This window comes from Juglans regia, chromosome 3 (genome assembly GCF_001411555.2).
Source record: "Juglans regia cultivar Chandler chromosome 3, Walnut 2.0, whole genome shotgun sequence".
In the NCBI taxonomy this organism is placed as follows: domain Eukaryota; kingdom Viridiplantae; phylum Streptophyta; class Magnoliopsida; order Fagales; family Juglandaceae; genus Juglans; species Juglans regia.
This window is the reverse complement of record NC_049903.1, coordinates 2,741,420-2,757,184: the sequence shown is the minus strand read 5'-3', so window position 1 is coordinate 2,757,184 and position 15,765 is coordinate 2,741,420. Positions and strand designations below refer to the sequence as shown.

At 40.3% G+C, this 15,765-nt stretch overlaps 2 protein-coding genes and 1 long non-coding RNA gene across 6 annotated transcripts; 1 reads left to right on the top strand and 2 right to left on the bottom strand.

Moving 5' to 3' along the window:
* Window positions 1-362: 362 nt before the first annotated feature.
* On the top strand, window positions 363-9,521 carry LOC108979702 (protein EMSY-LIKE 1-like). Of its 2 annotated transcripts, none has more exons than XM_035688048.1 (10): window positions 363-737; window positions 1,682-1,884; window positions 1,981-2,090; window positions 2,195-2,315; window positions 2,506-2,733; window positions 7,408-7,476; window positions 7,961-8,206; window positions 8,285-8,353; window positions 8,454-8,517; window positions 9,099-9,521. In XM_035688048.1, the coding sequence occupies exons 1-10, from the start codon at window positions 710-712 to the stop codon at window positions 9,140-9,142; spliced, it is 1,182 nt and encodes a 393-aa protein (XP_035543941.1). In that variant the 5' UTR covers window positions 363-709; the 3' UTR covers window positions 9,143-9,521. The 2 variants fall into 2 exon arrangements, with proteins under 2 accessions (XP_035543941.1, XP_035543942.1); XM_035688049.1 differs by having other exon boundaries at window positions 364-737; window positions 9,102-9,521.
* On the bottom strand, window positions 6,582-13,009 carry LOC109014790. 3 transcript variants are annotated; one of them, XR_004801065.1, is made up of 4 exons: window positions 12,302-13,009; window positions 10,384-10,567; window positions 9,791-10,120; window positions 6,582-6,930 (listed from the first exon to the last, which is right to left on the bottom strand). It is a non-coding gene; the product is annotated as an uncharacterized LOC109014790 (long non-coding RNA). The 3 variants fall into 3 exon arrangements; XR_004801063.1 differs by lacking the exon at window positions 6,582-6,930 and adding an exon at window positions 9,591-9,657; XR_004801064.1 differs by lacking the exon at window positions 6,582-6,930 and having other exon boundaries at window positions 9,712-10,120.
* Window positions 13,010-13,285: 276 nt separating this feature from the next.
* On the bottom strand, window positions 13,286-14,959 carry LOC108979703. The gene has a single exon (XM_018950425.2). It carries the CDS (start codon window positions 14,614-14,616, stop codon window positions 13,600-13,602), a length of 1,017 nt encoding a protein of 338 aa, XP_018805970.1. The 5' UTR covers window positions 14,617-14,959; the 3' UTR covers window positions 13,286-13,599.
* Window positions 14,960-15,765: the final 806 nt, after the last annotated feature.

Here is a 15,765-nt window from a genome sequence, read left to right as displayed (position 1 = left end):
AAATGATAAATTATTTACTAGTTAAATGGAAGTTATATTTCTCTACTAAATCACTCTATCTAGTATCTATTGCGAGGTGCTAATGAAGTAATACGTAATTATTTAAAAAAATGAATTTTTAATTAAGTAACGTTATTCTTATTTGATGTGATACATTTAAATATATTGTTTATAAAGTTTAACGCTTATTTTATAAATTTGCTTGCTGTTTGAAGAACACGGTGGCAACTGGCAGGTGGTGGACGTGTGCGTGGTCCCAGCTTCCCATGTAATGTGTGTTGAATAAGACGCTGTTTTTCCAAATTTCCAATTAGAGCGGAACTGGATGATCAGACTCTATATATATGTGTATGTAAGTATATATTATCTATATCTTGATTCTTGAAAGATTTATATATTGGAAGCATTGCATTCGAGTCCCTTCTTCCCTCTCTCTCTCTCTCTCCGTAGCTCCGTTCGAGCCCTATTTCCTCCCTATCCCTCTAGCTAACTGATTTTTCTCTTCGACCCCTCCCTACAAACTCACCCTTACGCCTTACGGCATCTCTCTCTCTCTCTCTCTCTCTCTCTCTCGTAACCAAGCGCCTGTAAATCTCATCGACCTTCGCTCTCCGCATCGGCGTCATTAATCTTCCTCAAGAACCCCGCCACACGCTACTTTGATTTCTAGCCCTTTTTTCCGACCCCTATTTAAAGTCCCCTTCGTGTCATGGACTACGATATTTCCGATAGCAGCGGTGAGTGAGTTCATCTTTACCTTGTTATAGAAATCGGGGGAATTTCTGGTGATTCGCTTTGTAGTTTATGCCTTTATGGTCCAATTTTCGGTGATTTGGTTTGTAGTGAGGTCTTGTTTATGGAAAAGCGAAGGAATTAGGGTTTAGGGCTTTAATTTGTGATTTATCCCTTTTTTGTGATGTGCTCGAGTTTGGGTACTTGGTCAGGGCTATAGTTTATTCCTGCTTTTTATTTATTGAGAGGAGATATTGAGCATAGCGTGGAAGTAGATATTGTTTCCAGTTGCTTTGCTTGGACTTTTTCAGTTGTATATGCATGCTAGTGCTTCTTTATGGCGTAGAACTAGGGTGGAAAACTTGGAATTTTTTTTCTCATTGGGAGTTTTTTGTATATGGGTTTAGACGGCAAAATATTGTTCAGGGTGTTCTCCATATTACTACATGTACCATATATTTTTTTCGTATTCATGTTTGCCGACCATGTCTAGCCAATTACGGAAGAAGTCTCAAGTCACGAATCTTTCAAGATTTAAACTTTATATATGTTTTTTTTTGCTTGCCTCTGTGTTCTCTCCTGTAATATAGCTAACCAAATGATTGAGAAATTTATGCAGAGTATGTGCGCAAGAGTCTCATGCGATGTAAAACTAGGAAAAATAACACTTAATAGAAATTTGAAAATATTCAAATCGATGAAATTTAACGGGATTATACATTGTATGAGGAAATTTGGGACAGAACTTACAAGCCATAGACCTGTCACTATACTTTGTACGTAGAAAGAAGTTTCTTTGGTGCTCTATACCATGCATGAAGGCAACCAGTGTGTGTGTGTGTACGCTTCAATGCGCATGTGTCAGTGTGTGCAAGCAGGTGTGAGATTAATTTTCCAGGAATATTTTATTCTTTTGAAATATCGTATGTTCCCAATGCAAAACATTCAGATACAGATGATGATCTTCCTCCATCTCACCAAAAGAGAGTTCCAAGGGGGAGTCATGTCACAGGAAATGGAAGGTCTGCTGTAGGTCCTGTCCCATACCTTAGGATACATAGTGACATGGAGGCTGAAATTCATCACCTTGAGCAAGATGCATATTATTCAGTCCTGCGTGCTTTTAAAGCTCAGTCAAATGCCATTACTTGGGTATTACTTTTTTCTTCCTTCAGATGTCTTTATTAGTTTTGATGTCGACATTTTCTGCCAAAATTTTGATTGCTCCATTATATGTTTATCCATCAGGAGAAAGAAGAAATGATAACTGAACTTAGGAAAGAGTTGAGAGTATCAGATGACGAACACAGGGAGCTTCTGAGCAAGGTTAATGCTGATGACATCATTTGTAAGATAAGGTTTGGCTGTTTGATGAAATCATTGCAATTGGGAATAATGTTGTAAAAGTGCAAGGATTCTATCGCTTTTGCAATTTAATGTTTTCTGTTGAACATGATATCAGGGAGTGGAGACAGTCAGGTGGGAAGCAACCTCCCAGGCTCAACACTTCTCAGCTTGTTCATGATCTTGTACCCAGTCCAACTGTTTCAGCATCCCGCAAAAAACAGAAGACAACCCAATCGGTACCTTCTCTATCATTTGCTGCCATTCCTGGCTTTGATTGATCCATCTTTGGCTGCAAAGCAAGGAGCTGCTTTGGATCCAGTGCTAAAAAGCCTAATCATAGGCGTTTTATGCTGTATAAGTGCAAATGAATATTTTAGCTTGACCTGAACTTTGTTTTGTTCTTAATATTCCATTTTTCTTTGGCAGGTTCAGTCAATGCCTGGTTTGCCCTCAATGAAGTCAATGCAGTACCCTTCATCAGCTCCTGCTGGAAGTAGACATTTCACAAATCGCAGTTCTTCCGGAGCCCTGGTCGCAAATGAATCTACTGAAGCTGCAATGCCTGATGCATTAGTTGGAAGAAAAGTGTGGACAAGATGGCCTGATGACAACAACTTCTATGAGGCTGTCATAACAGATTACAATGCTGCTGAGGTTTGCTGAAAGTTTTGAAATTTATCTCATAGCGAAGCAATTATAAGAAGTTATAATGGTTGATAAAAAATTATAAGAAGTTATAATGGTTACATTGTAATTGAAGATATAATATGAGCAAATTTGTTTTGACACATGGAAGGATTGCTCAGTCAATTGGTCAGAACTCTATCTTTAGGCTATTTCCATGACTTGTTTAAAACTTGTTAAGCTTATTCCCCGGTTGTTTTGGGACTTGTGTTCTTGAAGGAGGAGGTACACTATAAGAAATTGGATAGAAGAGAGAAGGGGGAGACAACCTTAGGATGAAAGCAGGCTAAGAGCAATAATTTTTTTACTAGCAATAGGTCCTCATGGAATCATCTATCCCATGAGGGTTTTTGATTTTGAGTGAATTTATGGTCCACGACAATACCCAGTTTGCATCTTTTGTAGATTTTACTAATTTGTGCTACCCAACCCATAAGATAGGTGTTCTTACCCACCCATGGGTAGCCCAAGTGGTAAGGGTTAGGGCTGCAACCCGACCAACCGGTTCATGTTTGGGGCCAACACAATCCAACACGGCTCAATAACGGATCAACCCAATATGGGCCGACTTGACCCGAGATTGGAAGGAGGTAATGGGAACCCCAAATCGGAAACAACCATTGTTACAGAGTACAACTTACAGAGTAGTTCGATCAAATCCAAAAAAACCTTACAAATGTCACTATCCCTATACAATCTAATCATATCAATACAAACGGAACTAATCGATTCCACTTCTAGACCTGACCCAAACATCCATGAAAACACAAGGCAAAGAAAAGCATCGAGCTTTAGAATCTTCCGAGAAAAGAATAAATAGCACCAAAAAGAGAACCTCAATTAAAGTCAATGGCAGTTCTCTCAGACGTTTGACGTAAAAACTCTCTCAAACGTAAAAACCCTAAGGACGCCGCCGCTACCCTTGCCGGCGAGTGACCTCTCACTGTCGTCATAGAAAAAGACGACGGGCCCGGGCGACTTACCTGAGGGCCGTCCGGCGTTGGTCCAGAGGAGAGAGAAAACACTACAAAGCGCGAAAATCCTAAGGAACCAGATCTGCCGCCACCCACCCTTTGCCGGCGAGACCCACTGCACCGTAGGCACAGATAAAGCCGACGGACCTCGGCGACTTCGCTGAGGGCTGTCCGGCGTCGGTTCAACCTCCGGCGTCTTAGATATCGCTGTTTTGCCTCTCAGAGTACTCCGGCGATCCTCCCGAAGGCTCCGTTGGGTGTGTCGTCGACCCTGAAGGCTCCGGCGTCTTCTGTGAGCACGATTTGCAGCAACTCTGCAGTGCTTGCAGTGAGCACGACTTGGAGTCCACAACTTCACAGTGCTTGCAGTTCCCATAGATTCCTCTCTGAGATGATGAATGGTTGTTGAAGAAGGGGAGTGGGTCAGTATGGGTTCTTCTATGAAGTTGGCCATAGAATCTGAATCATTTACATTGGTAAAGGAGGGAAGCATGTTGGCCATTACTGAAAGGAGTCGAAGGGTGATATCTAAGTTGGTTCTGGGTTCGACAACAGTGCAGTGGTTGACCAAGGCCATAGAAGCGTGTACTAAGGATAAGAAACAAGATTTTTTCTCCACTGTCCGGGAAGGTCGACGTAATTTCACAGCACATCGCTGCTCGAATGCTCATGGACGTTATATGGTGGTGGAGGAGTATGGTGGTGGGGGGAGGAGGAATTTTATTTTCATTCCTGAAGAGGGGGGCAGTGGTTGGAGAAGGATAGGGGAGGTGCTGCGTCATTTTTCCTTCGGTAAGAGAGGGAGTGACGGCTTGGAAGGACAAGGTGGTGTGGTAGGAAGGGAGAACTTGGAGAAAGACCCAAGTACATCCTCGGTGGCGAGGCAATCCTGTGCGGCAACTCTAAAGACGGGACATGCTTCAGGGGTTCAGAGTGTGGAGGGTCTGCCAATCACACCTCAAGACCAGCTTCTCGAGATGCACAAGTCTCTAAAGGAGATGGAAACCGAACTTGTCGAGTTGAAGACAGCGATAACTTTCATGTCTACGAAAATAGATCGGCTTTCAGCTGGAGGCAACAAGGTGGTAAGAAACATGATAGGCCCGAATCCTTTAAACTTAGAAAAAGGAAAACGGAAGATCGGATTCGGCCCTATCCCTATAACCAAATCCAGGAGAGTATGGCGGATTAAAAGGAAATATGGGTTATTTGAAGTGGGGTCTACATCGGGTATTGGCGTAGAGACATCAGTAATGGAACGTCATTCGCCTCGTGTACTGCCGGTAGTCGGTATTACACCCTTGGTCCCGGAAGAAACCATGGCTCCTTCGTTAGAGTTGAAGGAAAAAGGTGTACTACCGAGGTCTGAAGGAGATGTAGGATCCGCTATCATCCCAGAGGTGAAGGGACTTGTTGTCACCCCAGAATCTCCAATGGGGACCCCGATACCATTGGAGAGAACCAATGGAGTTACTGGAGAACCAATGGGCTTGGCGTTGGTGCCTTGTGTAGAGGATTGTCTAGAGTCGGGAGTGCAGGTTGATGGGGACATTGTGGCTCCCCTGGTCTCTCTTCCTCCAATAGCGGATTGGATTCTGCCTAAAGTTAACGAGATTCAGTAGTTCGTGGGAATTTCACATGGAGGATGTGAAGACAAATTTAACGAACTAATTAATTACTACGATCGAGGCAAGCCGCACACTTGAAACCAAATCAAGCTTCAAGAAAAGCAGAGAGTTACAGCGTCTCTTTTCGACAATCAATTACGATGCTAAGGGTGGTAGTTCAATTAGAGGGAAGTCTAAAGGGAGGGTATTGTGAAGATAGGTATCAAGGTGTTAGGGTTGGTGTTCGGGGAGAGTGTTAGTTCTACGGGAAATTAGGATTGGGGTCGGGTCTGATGTACTTTGGGTTGATTTTTTATGGGCTTTTTGGGTCATTAGGGGCTTGTTGGGTCATTTTGGGCAAGGTGTTTTTCTTGTATACATTCAGTGTACTTGGTTTCTCCTTTTGATATATACAATATTTTTACTTATAAAAAAAAAAAAAAAGAACCCCAATGGTAAAAAACACGAAAGTAGGGAAAAAAAACTAAACAAATCCACAGAGAAAAACAAAAAGCACACCTCTTTCTCGTTGTACATTGGTAAAAAACACAGGGACCCCCTAAAATGTTTCCGACAACAGAACCTTCTACGAAATCTCAGCCATCTTTCACTGTCTCGTTTTCGACCACAAACCCATCTGAAGAAGAAGAAGACGAATCTTCAAGGGGAGCGTGATCCTTGGTGGAGGAGCCGACACCACCCATGTACAATTTCTCGAGCAAGGACTCGACGTCGATGTTGTTCTTGATGGCGACGTAGAGTAAGGTGATAGAAGCTGCAAAGACCGCATATGTTGTTCTTGATGGAGGCTAGGGTTTTTGAGCTTTTGGCTTCAGTGTCATTGAACTTTTTCTTATACGACTTAAAAGGATATCGGTTTCAGCTAGTTTGACCCGCAAGTTACTTCAACTCTCTCTCTCTCTCTCTGGTTCGGGTCGGGTCACACGGATCGGATCCTAACGTTTTCTACACAGGCTTAGTAAGGGTGAACTTGTGTGCATGAGCCCCATGTCACAAGTTCGATTCCCCCTGGGATCAAACATCGATTTAAGTGGGAGGCCATGGCAGTGGCTTGTTGTGCTAGTCTTCCCGGGAGTTTAGATTCCATGGGTGAGTCCTAAGGGCTCTGCCGTGGGGTGGTTTCCCATCATCCAAAAAAAAAGATAGGTGTTCTTTGTATATGTGCTTGAGTTGCGCCCCAAGGATTTTTAATAAATGTGGTACCTTTACTTTTTTATTTTTTATTTAAAAAAAAAAAGTAAACTAAGAGAATGAATGAGATGAAGAGTGATAATAGGTACATGAACACGTGTAGGTTGTCAACCTTGCCAATAAGGATTCACCATATCATCATTCGAAAAAAGAAAAAAGAATTTTTCCCTTAGCAAGATATGTACATCCAGTGAAATAAGTTTGGCCTCCTCAAGAAGCTTAGAGAGCAGGCACACTCACATTGGGTTGTTGGAAACTATTGCACCCTCCTTCAGCATAATTTGTCTCCATATACCAATCAAAACTTAGAAACCATCCTCAATGCGGTGCTTGGCTAGAGACTCCTTCCCAAAGGGATAATGAGAATCTAGCAGCTGACCTTCATAAAAAAGAAGCTTAGTGGTATGACTGCCATAAAGCATTCTTAAACATTGATGATTCTTCTTTTTCTGGAGTAACACATTTATGTTCAGGTTTTGCATTTGATTGTTTTATCTATTTTTGCCTACTCTATCTACACTATTTTCACATGTTGGTTGTGGTGAAATGTGAACTTTTATCTTCTTACTTCCCTGTGGTTACCTGCTTGTTAAATACCAACAAGTATTGTAAATAATGTTAAGCTTATGTCCTGTCCAAAACTAATGTGAAGGGTATTTCAGCCCTTCCCCATCGCTCTATTTTTTAACATTTTAGATATGACCATGGAACAATTAATTTGACAGCCTAATACTTTAAGGCTAGAACCCAGTTCGTGGGAATGGCTAGCATGTTAAAATTGATTTTTCATTTTAAATGTTTCTTATTTGGCAAATCTTGAGCCATGCTGACTAGATTTTTATAAATAACAGGGTCGGCATGCTTTGGTATATGATATGAATACGGCCAATGAGACCTGGGAATGGGTTGATCTCAAAGAAGTAAGTCCAATGCCCCTCATCTCTAACCCACCCCCCCTCTCCCAGTTCAACAACAGTACAGTAAGTTGTGCCATCTCTGGTTGACAATTTTAGGTCTTAACAAGACCTGGTTACGCAGTTCACAGATGAGACAAAATGTTTTGTTGAAAGTTAAATAAAATATTGTTAGAATATAATTTTTAATATTATTTTTATTTTGAGATTTGAAAAAATTGAATTGTTTATTATATTTTGTCTGGGAGTTTGAAAAAATTGTAATGATGAGATGAGATAAGATGAGATGGTTTTGTATATCCAAACCGGGCCTTAATTCCCACTTTGCTGGCTGTCTTCTCATTCTTTATGAGGCGTATATTTTCCTTCCTTTGTTTTGGCCGGTGAAGCCACTGCTCTGTCAGTCTGCACCTTAAATTTCATCCTTTAATTGTTATCTTTATTTGAATGCATTTCGTTCTCTAAATTACTGATAGCCTACTAATTACAGATCTCTCCTGAGGATATCCGATGGGAAGGTGAGGATCCAGGCATCCTGCATCGAGGGGGTCACAGTGGGCAACCCCGTGGGGTTAAGAAACCCTTTAGCCGTGCTGGCATTATTCCAGGTGCTGGAAGGGGAAGGGGATCAATAAAGGGCCAATCTAGAAAAGAATTTCCCCCATCACAAAATGGCATTGGAAAGAAAGTTTCTGATGATTTAGAATTGCTTAACACTGATACATTGGTAAAGGAGGTATGTATGATGGAACTTAGCCAATTAATTTAATACTTTGTTCTTCTATCAACGTCCTTTTCATTTTATATCCAACAGGTGGAGAGAGTTTTCAGTGCTAGTCATCCAGATCCTTCTGAACTTGAGAAGGCAAAGAAAATGCTTAAAGTAAGATAAGTGATGCATCTAGCTACCTTTCCTCACTTTTCTAGTTTTCTATTCCCTTGTCATTTGCAACATTTGATTGTTAAATTCATCATGTGTACAGGAGCACGAACAGGCACTTGTTGATGCAATTGCTAGGCTCGCGTATGCATCTGATGGTGAAAGTGGTAATAAATGCATGTGTACATAATAGTAGGCATTGCATTTTTCCATTTCTCTAGCGGAATATAGCCCGATCTTGTACCTGTATAAATTATGTTTGAGGGGCGATCTCTATTAGCATAATTGATAATTCTTTTTAAAAAAATAAAAAAAAAAGCCTACATGAAAATTTTGAGGTGCTATTAGGCCCCCTGAAAGAGGGCTATACGTCTGAGGATCCAAATTTTTTTCATCATTAAAATGGTGTAAGCTGATCACGTGTTTTGCCATCAAACTTTTGTATTTACTGGATGGCATATGAATGGAGAAAAGATTACCCAAATCTTTTGTATCTATCATTGAGTCGGAAAACCTTGTTTGACTGTCAAGAACTGACGCCAATTTTTTGTAATATTTGTATCCCCATCCGGCAATCCCTCTCAACTGAAGTGCATTATTGCCTATCTTTCTTTCTCTTTATGCCTAATTTTAAATGATAGACCTTGTTCACCGTGATGAAGAAATTTGTTAAATGTCATCATGAATTTAAATATGGGAGTTAGAACTCGATATAATTTTTTTTTTTTTGGGTATCTTTGGTTCGTAGCAGATGGAGAGCAGCCACACTTGAATGGGCAATCTGTAGGATGAGGAGAAATCAGCATTATGCTGGAACTTATCAGGATACCAACTCCACAACTGGGGGTTTGAAGATTGGTCTTCTTCAAGGTAAATGATCCGATGTGGTGGGGATTCGGTTGCGGCAGACGATGAGCAAGTTGGTGATTTCGGCAGTGTCCGATTCATTTTATTTTATGGATTTGGACCCACTTAGAAAAACAGTTACTTGCTTCGGTCTTTTGGATATGTTAACTACTTCAAAAGAAGCGGTATCTTTGCATTGATGTGCTAAAATTCCCACCTGCCTGGAATCCGTGTAACATTATATTATGGCGGTGAACATGTAAGTAAAAAAGACTCGAAAAGATTTTGTTGGTATAATGGGTGCCTTTTGATGGTGTTGGTTGCACTTTCTTTGCCTTCTTTTTCAAATATCCTGAAAAAGGATATATATATATATATATATATCTATATATGTATCTATGTGTGTGTGTGTGTGGCCTTTATGGGTTCTAGCTATGTACTTTTGAACCACAACTCCAGCCCTGCCAACCAAAGCAAATATAAAGAAAATCATAAATCAACATTGCGCACAGGCGAGCAACCCAAAGATCACTTTGCGGTTTTAGATTTCAGTTGAAATTCGAAATTTAAGAAATAATCGTCAAGGATTAATACCTTAGTCCCCATCGCTGTTATCCATGGAGCCCACACCATCTGTGCATCATATACAAGGAGGAGATATCCTCCATTCCAAAATGGCTTACTCCGGCAATCAGACAGGTTCCCTTGCGGCCTGCTGTAAACTGGTTGCTTGTTCTCCAATCGTTTGACACGTGATCACATCCCAGGTGTCCATAACGAACGCTTTGGTCTTTGAGCATTCGTAAGGTTGAATTTTGGTATCTCCCAAGCAGAGTTGAGGTGACAGGGTTCCCCAATCCTAAATATAATAACTAGCTCTCTTTTTGACATGCTAGCTGCTCCTAACTTTGGATATCGCAGCACCTGCGCCAAGAAAACGAATTAATATAGACATTATTTTTGGTTTGGGGAAATGAAGTTTTAAGATAGTTGTCAAACGGTAAATAGAATGAGGGGTGGATGATGGAGATCGAGAACTTGAGGAAAATTACTCACATCTTGCTCTCGATCGGTTTCAATACTGTCACGTCTTCAGAGTACATATAAAGGGCGTTCTTTATTCAGAAAAACAAACTCACGGCGACACACAATTTCACATCAAAGCAAGTAAGCATTGAGTTAAGTACCTCACTAACCTAAAGCACAGGTCAACTTTCCTCTCCCATAACCACGATCACATCCACATCACCGCCATACCCATCCGTCCAAACTGTCCAACGCTGCACCACAATCCATGCCACCCAAACCCACAATCCTGTACACCATTATCAACCTAAACAAATTACCATCAATCAACAAGCACCTGCACCACTGTAAAACGCAACAAAACATCAAACCCAACCAGAAGGAAGGCCTATCGGCACAAAAAATATAATTTGAAGAAATGAAAAAGGGAGGAGATTTTGGAGTGTGGAGTTCCATGAACGAGACAAAGGGAGAGAGCTGAAGGAAGAAATGAAAAATGATATATTCCTAAATGCCTCACTTCTGCAAAACTGCCATTGATGAGCCAAATTGTTCTCCGTGTTTCAAAGTGTTCTGAGAACATTGGCTACATGTGTCACAATGGTATTCAGGGGGGAAAAAAATACATAAGCATTTTCAGAAAACGAAATTAGGATGTTTTCAGAATGAATTTTGTGGTACCCCCTCCCCCTCTCCGTTTGTCTCTATACATTAAACAAGTGAAATGTTAATGGAGTAGATGTTATGAACTAAATTATAGTTGTATGCAAAGATCATTACAAACTGTCAACCATATCTAAATGAGGGCATGCGTTCGTGCAAGAAGGATAGATAATACCACTTTCTCACAAGCAACAAAACACAGGATTTCTAGCTTTACAAGAGCAAAACCTTTGCAATTCCCTTATTTAGAAGGATAGATAAACTCTTTTGATGTGGCCCCTAGCAGTGTTACTTCCATTAAGTATTCCTTGATTACGTTTCCCTAAAATGCACCTAGAAAAAGGCCAAACAATAGTCTTCAACTAGTTAAACAAAGATAGATAACCTCTATTCTAACTCCTAACAAATCATGCCGACTATTCTAAGGATCTCACTCTTCTTTGAACCAATTTTGTTTTGCTAGCTGGTAATTTGAAGTTTTCAACCAAGTGCAAGTACCACATAGTAAATTAAGCATCCTTCACAATATGATGAAAATAGAATGACTTCCTAATGCCAACATTAAATACTAGAGATTTCCCATCGCTGTGAATGAAAAAAAAAATCAAGAAAAGGAAAAGGGATGGACGATTTCCAAATTTGCTCTCCCTTAAGCCTATAAAATGCCAAGAAAGACTATGAAGTATAACGAAGGCATAATGGAAAACAATGATAATCTTCTACTTTCATCAATATCAAACGCCCAACCAGAATATCATTCATCAATGCAAAAAGTTCTCGTGATCATAAAGACCCACGATCTATTCTCAATAAATTATCTAGGAAGTAATATAGATGCGATCCAGTTCTCTTGCGGACTTGGCCAAAGAATTTGACGGTCAAATTGAAAACGGAAGGATATGAAGCCAACAATTAAGATAGCAAACGGTTTGAAAACGGAAGGATATGAAGCCAACAATTAAGGATATGAAATATTGCTGCAAACCCAATATTTCATACATCTCATTATTGATGTGCACTTCATCCATCTTCCCATCGAATTAAATAGAACACTACAATTGAGCACACAATCAACGATTACAAATATAATGGGTAAACAACATCTTAAAAGCATCACCACCGAATCAAGTTAGAGAAATAAAAGGCTTCAGTAACTGCGGCGAAGCCGACGAATCAACGATCCTTAATCAAGATTTTAAACCAAAAAAAAAAAGATCACAAACCAACTCGAAAGCATCTACAGTGCGCAACCCAATTATAGATCATATAAATGAAAGACAACCAATCAGAAACAATATTAAAAAGGAGAGAGAGAGAGAGAGGGGGGGGGAGAGGGAGAGAGAGAGAGAGAACAAAAATCCAACTATCAAAGCACAGAAATGCCAAATAGACACGATGAAAAAACACAGGACCCACCAACAAAATTCGATCAGCCGACAGATAAAGAGAGACCCAGTTGAAGACAGTGGCCAAGTCGAGGATTCAGAGAAACCGGTGAGAGAAGGGCACCCAACCCATGGAGCTGGCCATACCTCTCATGTCGAGGGCACCGCTCCAAAGCGTCTGCGTGGTGGTTCAAGCGCTAGCCCTCCCCCAAAGGGCCAAGGCCATGACAACCTCCCAGTACCGTGTACGAGAGGGCCAGCAATATCACGATATCGCTTTGGAATGGTGCATTGGGTGCTCGAAGATCTGTGGGCGGAGGATGACGCCATCGTGGCCTGTAACCGTGAGTGATTCAATTGAATTCTTCCTGGTCACGCACAGAGAGAGAGAGAGGAGAGGTGCGCGAAAGGAGCTAAATGTTCAGCAAAGGCCGAGGCAGGGCGATAAAAGGGTCATAGGTATGACGATGAGAATGACTCAGAATTTAGGTCCGATCAGTTCTACATTTCAACCAAGAATTGGAATCAAGTCTTTGCCTGTGTCATCAAGTTAATCCAAAGATATTCTTCTCTTCTTTTTTTATCTTTATCTTTTTTACATTTTGTGGGTGTTAGCGTAAAAAGCAAATTAATGAGATTCCTTAAAATGGGAGTTTCAATGATGTATTGTATGGTCTGAATAGAGGCGTTTTCCTCATAATCTACTAAATTTGTTTCCTTTACATTGTTATGAAAAATAAACCTTTGAAGTTGTGGTTTTTTTAAATTGTCGGAGCAAGGTATATTTACGTGCATTGGATTTATGGATTGGGCAATTTTTTAACACCAAGTGAAGTGGGTAGGCGTGAAAGAAAAGTCTCAAATCCAATAATGCCTCCAAAAATGAAAAGTCTTTTAAGTCCAATAATGCAAGAGGAAAAACAGACAGTCAAGTCCTTGTCTAAATTTAAAGCCTTTCCCTTAAAACTCGCACCTTGAAATGGTTGGCATTTGATATGCTGGACCAGCATAGGCATAGGTCGAAGCCTAACCATATTCCCACTCTCCATGCATGTTTCTTTTATTTATGTATTTTTTTTTTTAACTACATGGCCAAACAAAACAAAATTTACATATACATATGCAAAAGTTTGTCACATGTGACATTGACTCTAACCAAAACAATAAACACTACCAAATTAACAATATTCGAAATTCCCTCCCAACCAAAAGTCCACAAAATTGATAATACTATGTAGTTTACCAGCATCTTTAGGGCCATACCTACTAAATTACTTAACTAACCCCACACGTCGACGATCTTTCCATCCGTTTCGGACGGACTTTTATTCAAGCCCCGGTGGCTCCCATCATCGCCTTCTTCAGCTCCTCCTTCTCATTGTTTCGCCTATCGGATTTAATTCCATTTCTTTCCATGTCTCGGTTTTTCCCCGAGTACGACTCTCCAACAGTTGATACCGATTTCGTACCGGCGGCGAATTCTCGCCGGAGTTCCTCCACGGCTTTTTTCAACGACCCATTCTCGGCTTGCAACACCTCCAGTTGCCGCTTCACTATAAAGCAGGCCTCCGCCACGTCAGCATTCGCAGGAAGGGTCAAATCCGGGCTGGACTTGGCAGTTGTCTTCTTCGAATCCCCGCCGTCCACGTGTTCCATCCCGATCTTGTTCATCACCAGGAAGGGGATCTTCTGGAACGTAATCCCTGCCGTTGGATTACTACCCACACTCTTCAGCTCCGCAGGAACCCTAACTCCCCACCGGAAATTCACGATAGCGCGCCCTCTCACAGGCAAGGTAGTCTTCGCTGCCACCTCCATGCCAGATAACACGTTGACGATCGTTCCGGAAGGCGAATCGGAAGTCAGAGCCGTTATTTTCTTGCCGTAGAATGCCCCGTTCATTGCCGGGCCCTCCACTACCTCGATCGACGCATCGTCCTCTGAAACGAGGCCGTTAGGAGACGTAATCGTCCTGTCGAACATCGAGGACTGCGACTTCTTAATTGAGAAATCCCCAAACTGAGGCTTAAAGTGGAGCATAAAGCTAGGGTTCCCGCGCCCAAGCAAATTGAACTCGGCGCTCATTAGCATCGGGCTGGAGATCGGTGAGCCGTACGACCCGATTCCGGTCTTAACAACGAGGGAGAACGGGTTCCACGTCTCGTTGGGGCGGTACGAGATCTTAAGCGAGGGTCCGGATTCGAAGAAAGTACCGAGATTGAGAGTGAGTTCCTTCGACTCGCCGGCGACGATTCCTGACTGAAACGGCAATCCCAAGATGCTGAGTGGGACTTTGGCCCTAAAAAGTGGCTTCTGGTCGTCCCGGAACTTGAGGGAAGCTTTCATTTTGCTCAAAACCCTAACCCTAACCCTGACTGCTTTGATTTGTTCAGTGAGAAGGGTGAGTGAAGTGGGTAAGATTTATAGGATATTTTTTTAATTGCTCCGGATGAATGGAGCTGTATTTGATTTTTGAATTGGCAGATAACTGCGAAAGACAGCGGGGATTCCGCCAAAATTTGGCTGGATTTGGGGTTTGCGTGGCGGTGTCGGTGTCGGTCCGTCGGGAGAGGACTATACGTTGGGCACTTTCCTTCTTAGGTGTGTCTGTCAGAGTTTACCCCTAGGTTTCTCCAAAATAACGACACCATTATGGCCTCTGAGGTCGTTCCGTTTCGTGTAATTTCGTGGAATATGGGGGCTTGGGTTTTCTCCGGATGGGGATTACAATTTTCAAAACCCTTCTCTCTCTTTTATTACCGATTAACTATTTAGTATTTTTTTTTCATTTTACTATTTAAATTTGTAATAAAAATTCAATAACATTACAGTTTTGCATAACTTTAAAGAAAATAAATATAATTTAATTAAAAATAAATTTAATCTTATAAAAACTAATTTTCTTTTACTCTTTCAATTAATTTTTATAAAATTAAATTTATTTTTAATTAAATTACATGATTAAATTGATTGATTGAAATTATTTTTTTTAAATTATATAATAAGATCATGTTTTAGGATTTTTAATCCAGATTTAAATAGTAAAAATAAAAAAAATAACTAAATAGTAAATGAGATGCAGGATATCATTATCTTTTTTTAATCCGGATGGCAAATCGAAAACATGAATTTTTTAGAATTTTAATTAAATATGAAAAAAGGGAAATGATTACTTAGTCCTGTTCAGTATTTTAAAGAAAAAATAATTTTTTTATTACAAATTTATAATTTTATTACAAATATTGTATGAAACTTGCACAATTATATACGTCATTACTCCTTAAATGTAGTCAAAAATTAAAAATAATAATATTTTTTACAAAAAACTTGCACCAACTAAATTATATATATATATATGAAAAATAATAGACATACAATATCTTTTACAATCTTTTATATGATTTTATTTTAAATAAGGGGTATTTTTATAAAATATTTTATAAAAATAACATCAATTTATATAAACCCCCTCATTTTAAAACATAATTATATAAA

Coding starts and splice junctions, on each gene's coding strand:
- LOC108979702 (XM_035688048.1), top strand. CDS start 710: ATGGACTACGATATTTCCGATAGCAGCG. Junction 2,091..2,194: donor GACATCATTTGTAAGATAAG/GTTTGGCTGTTT, acceptor ACATGATATCAG/GGAGTGGAGACAGTCAGGTG. Junction 8,354..8,453: donor AGGCAAAGAAAATGCTTAAA/GTAAGATAAGTG, acceptor TCATGTGTACAG/GAGCACGAACAGGCACTTGT.
- LOC108979703 (XM_018950425.2), bottom strand. CDS start 14,616: ATGAAAGCTTCCCTCAAGTTCCGGGACGACCAGAAGCCACTTTTTAGG.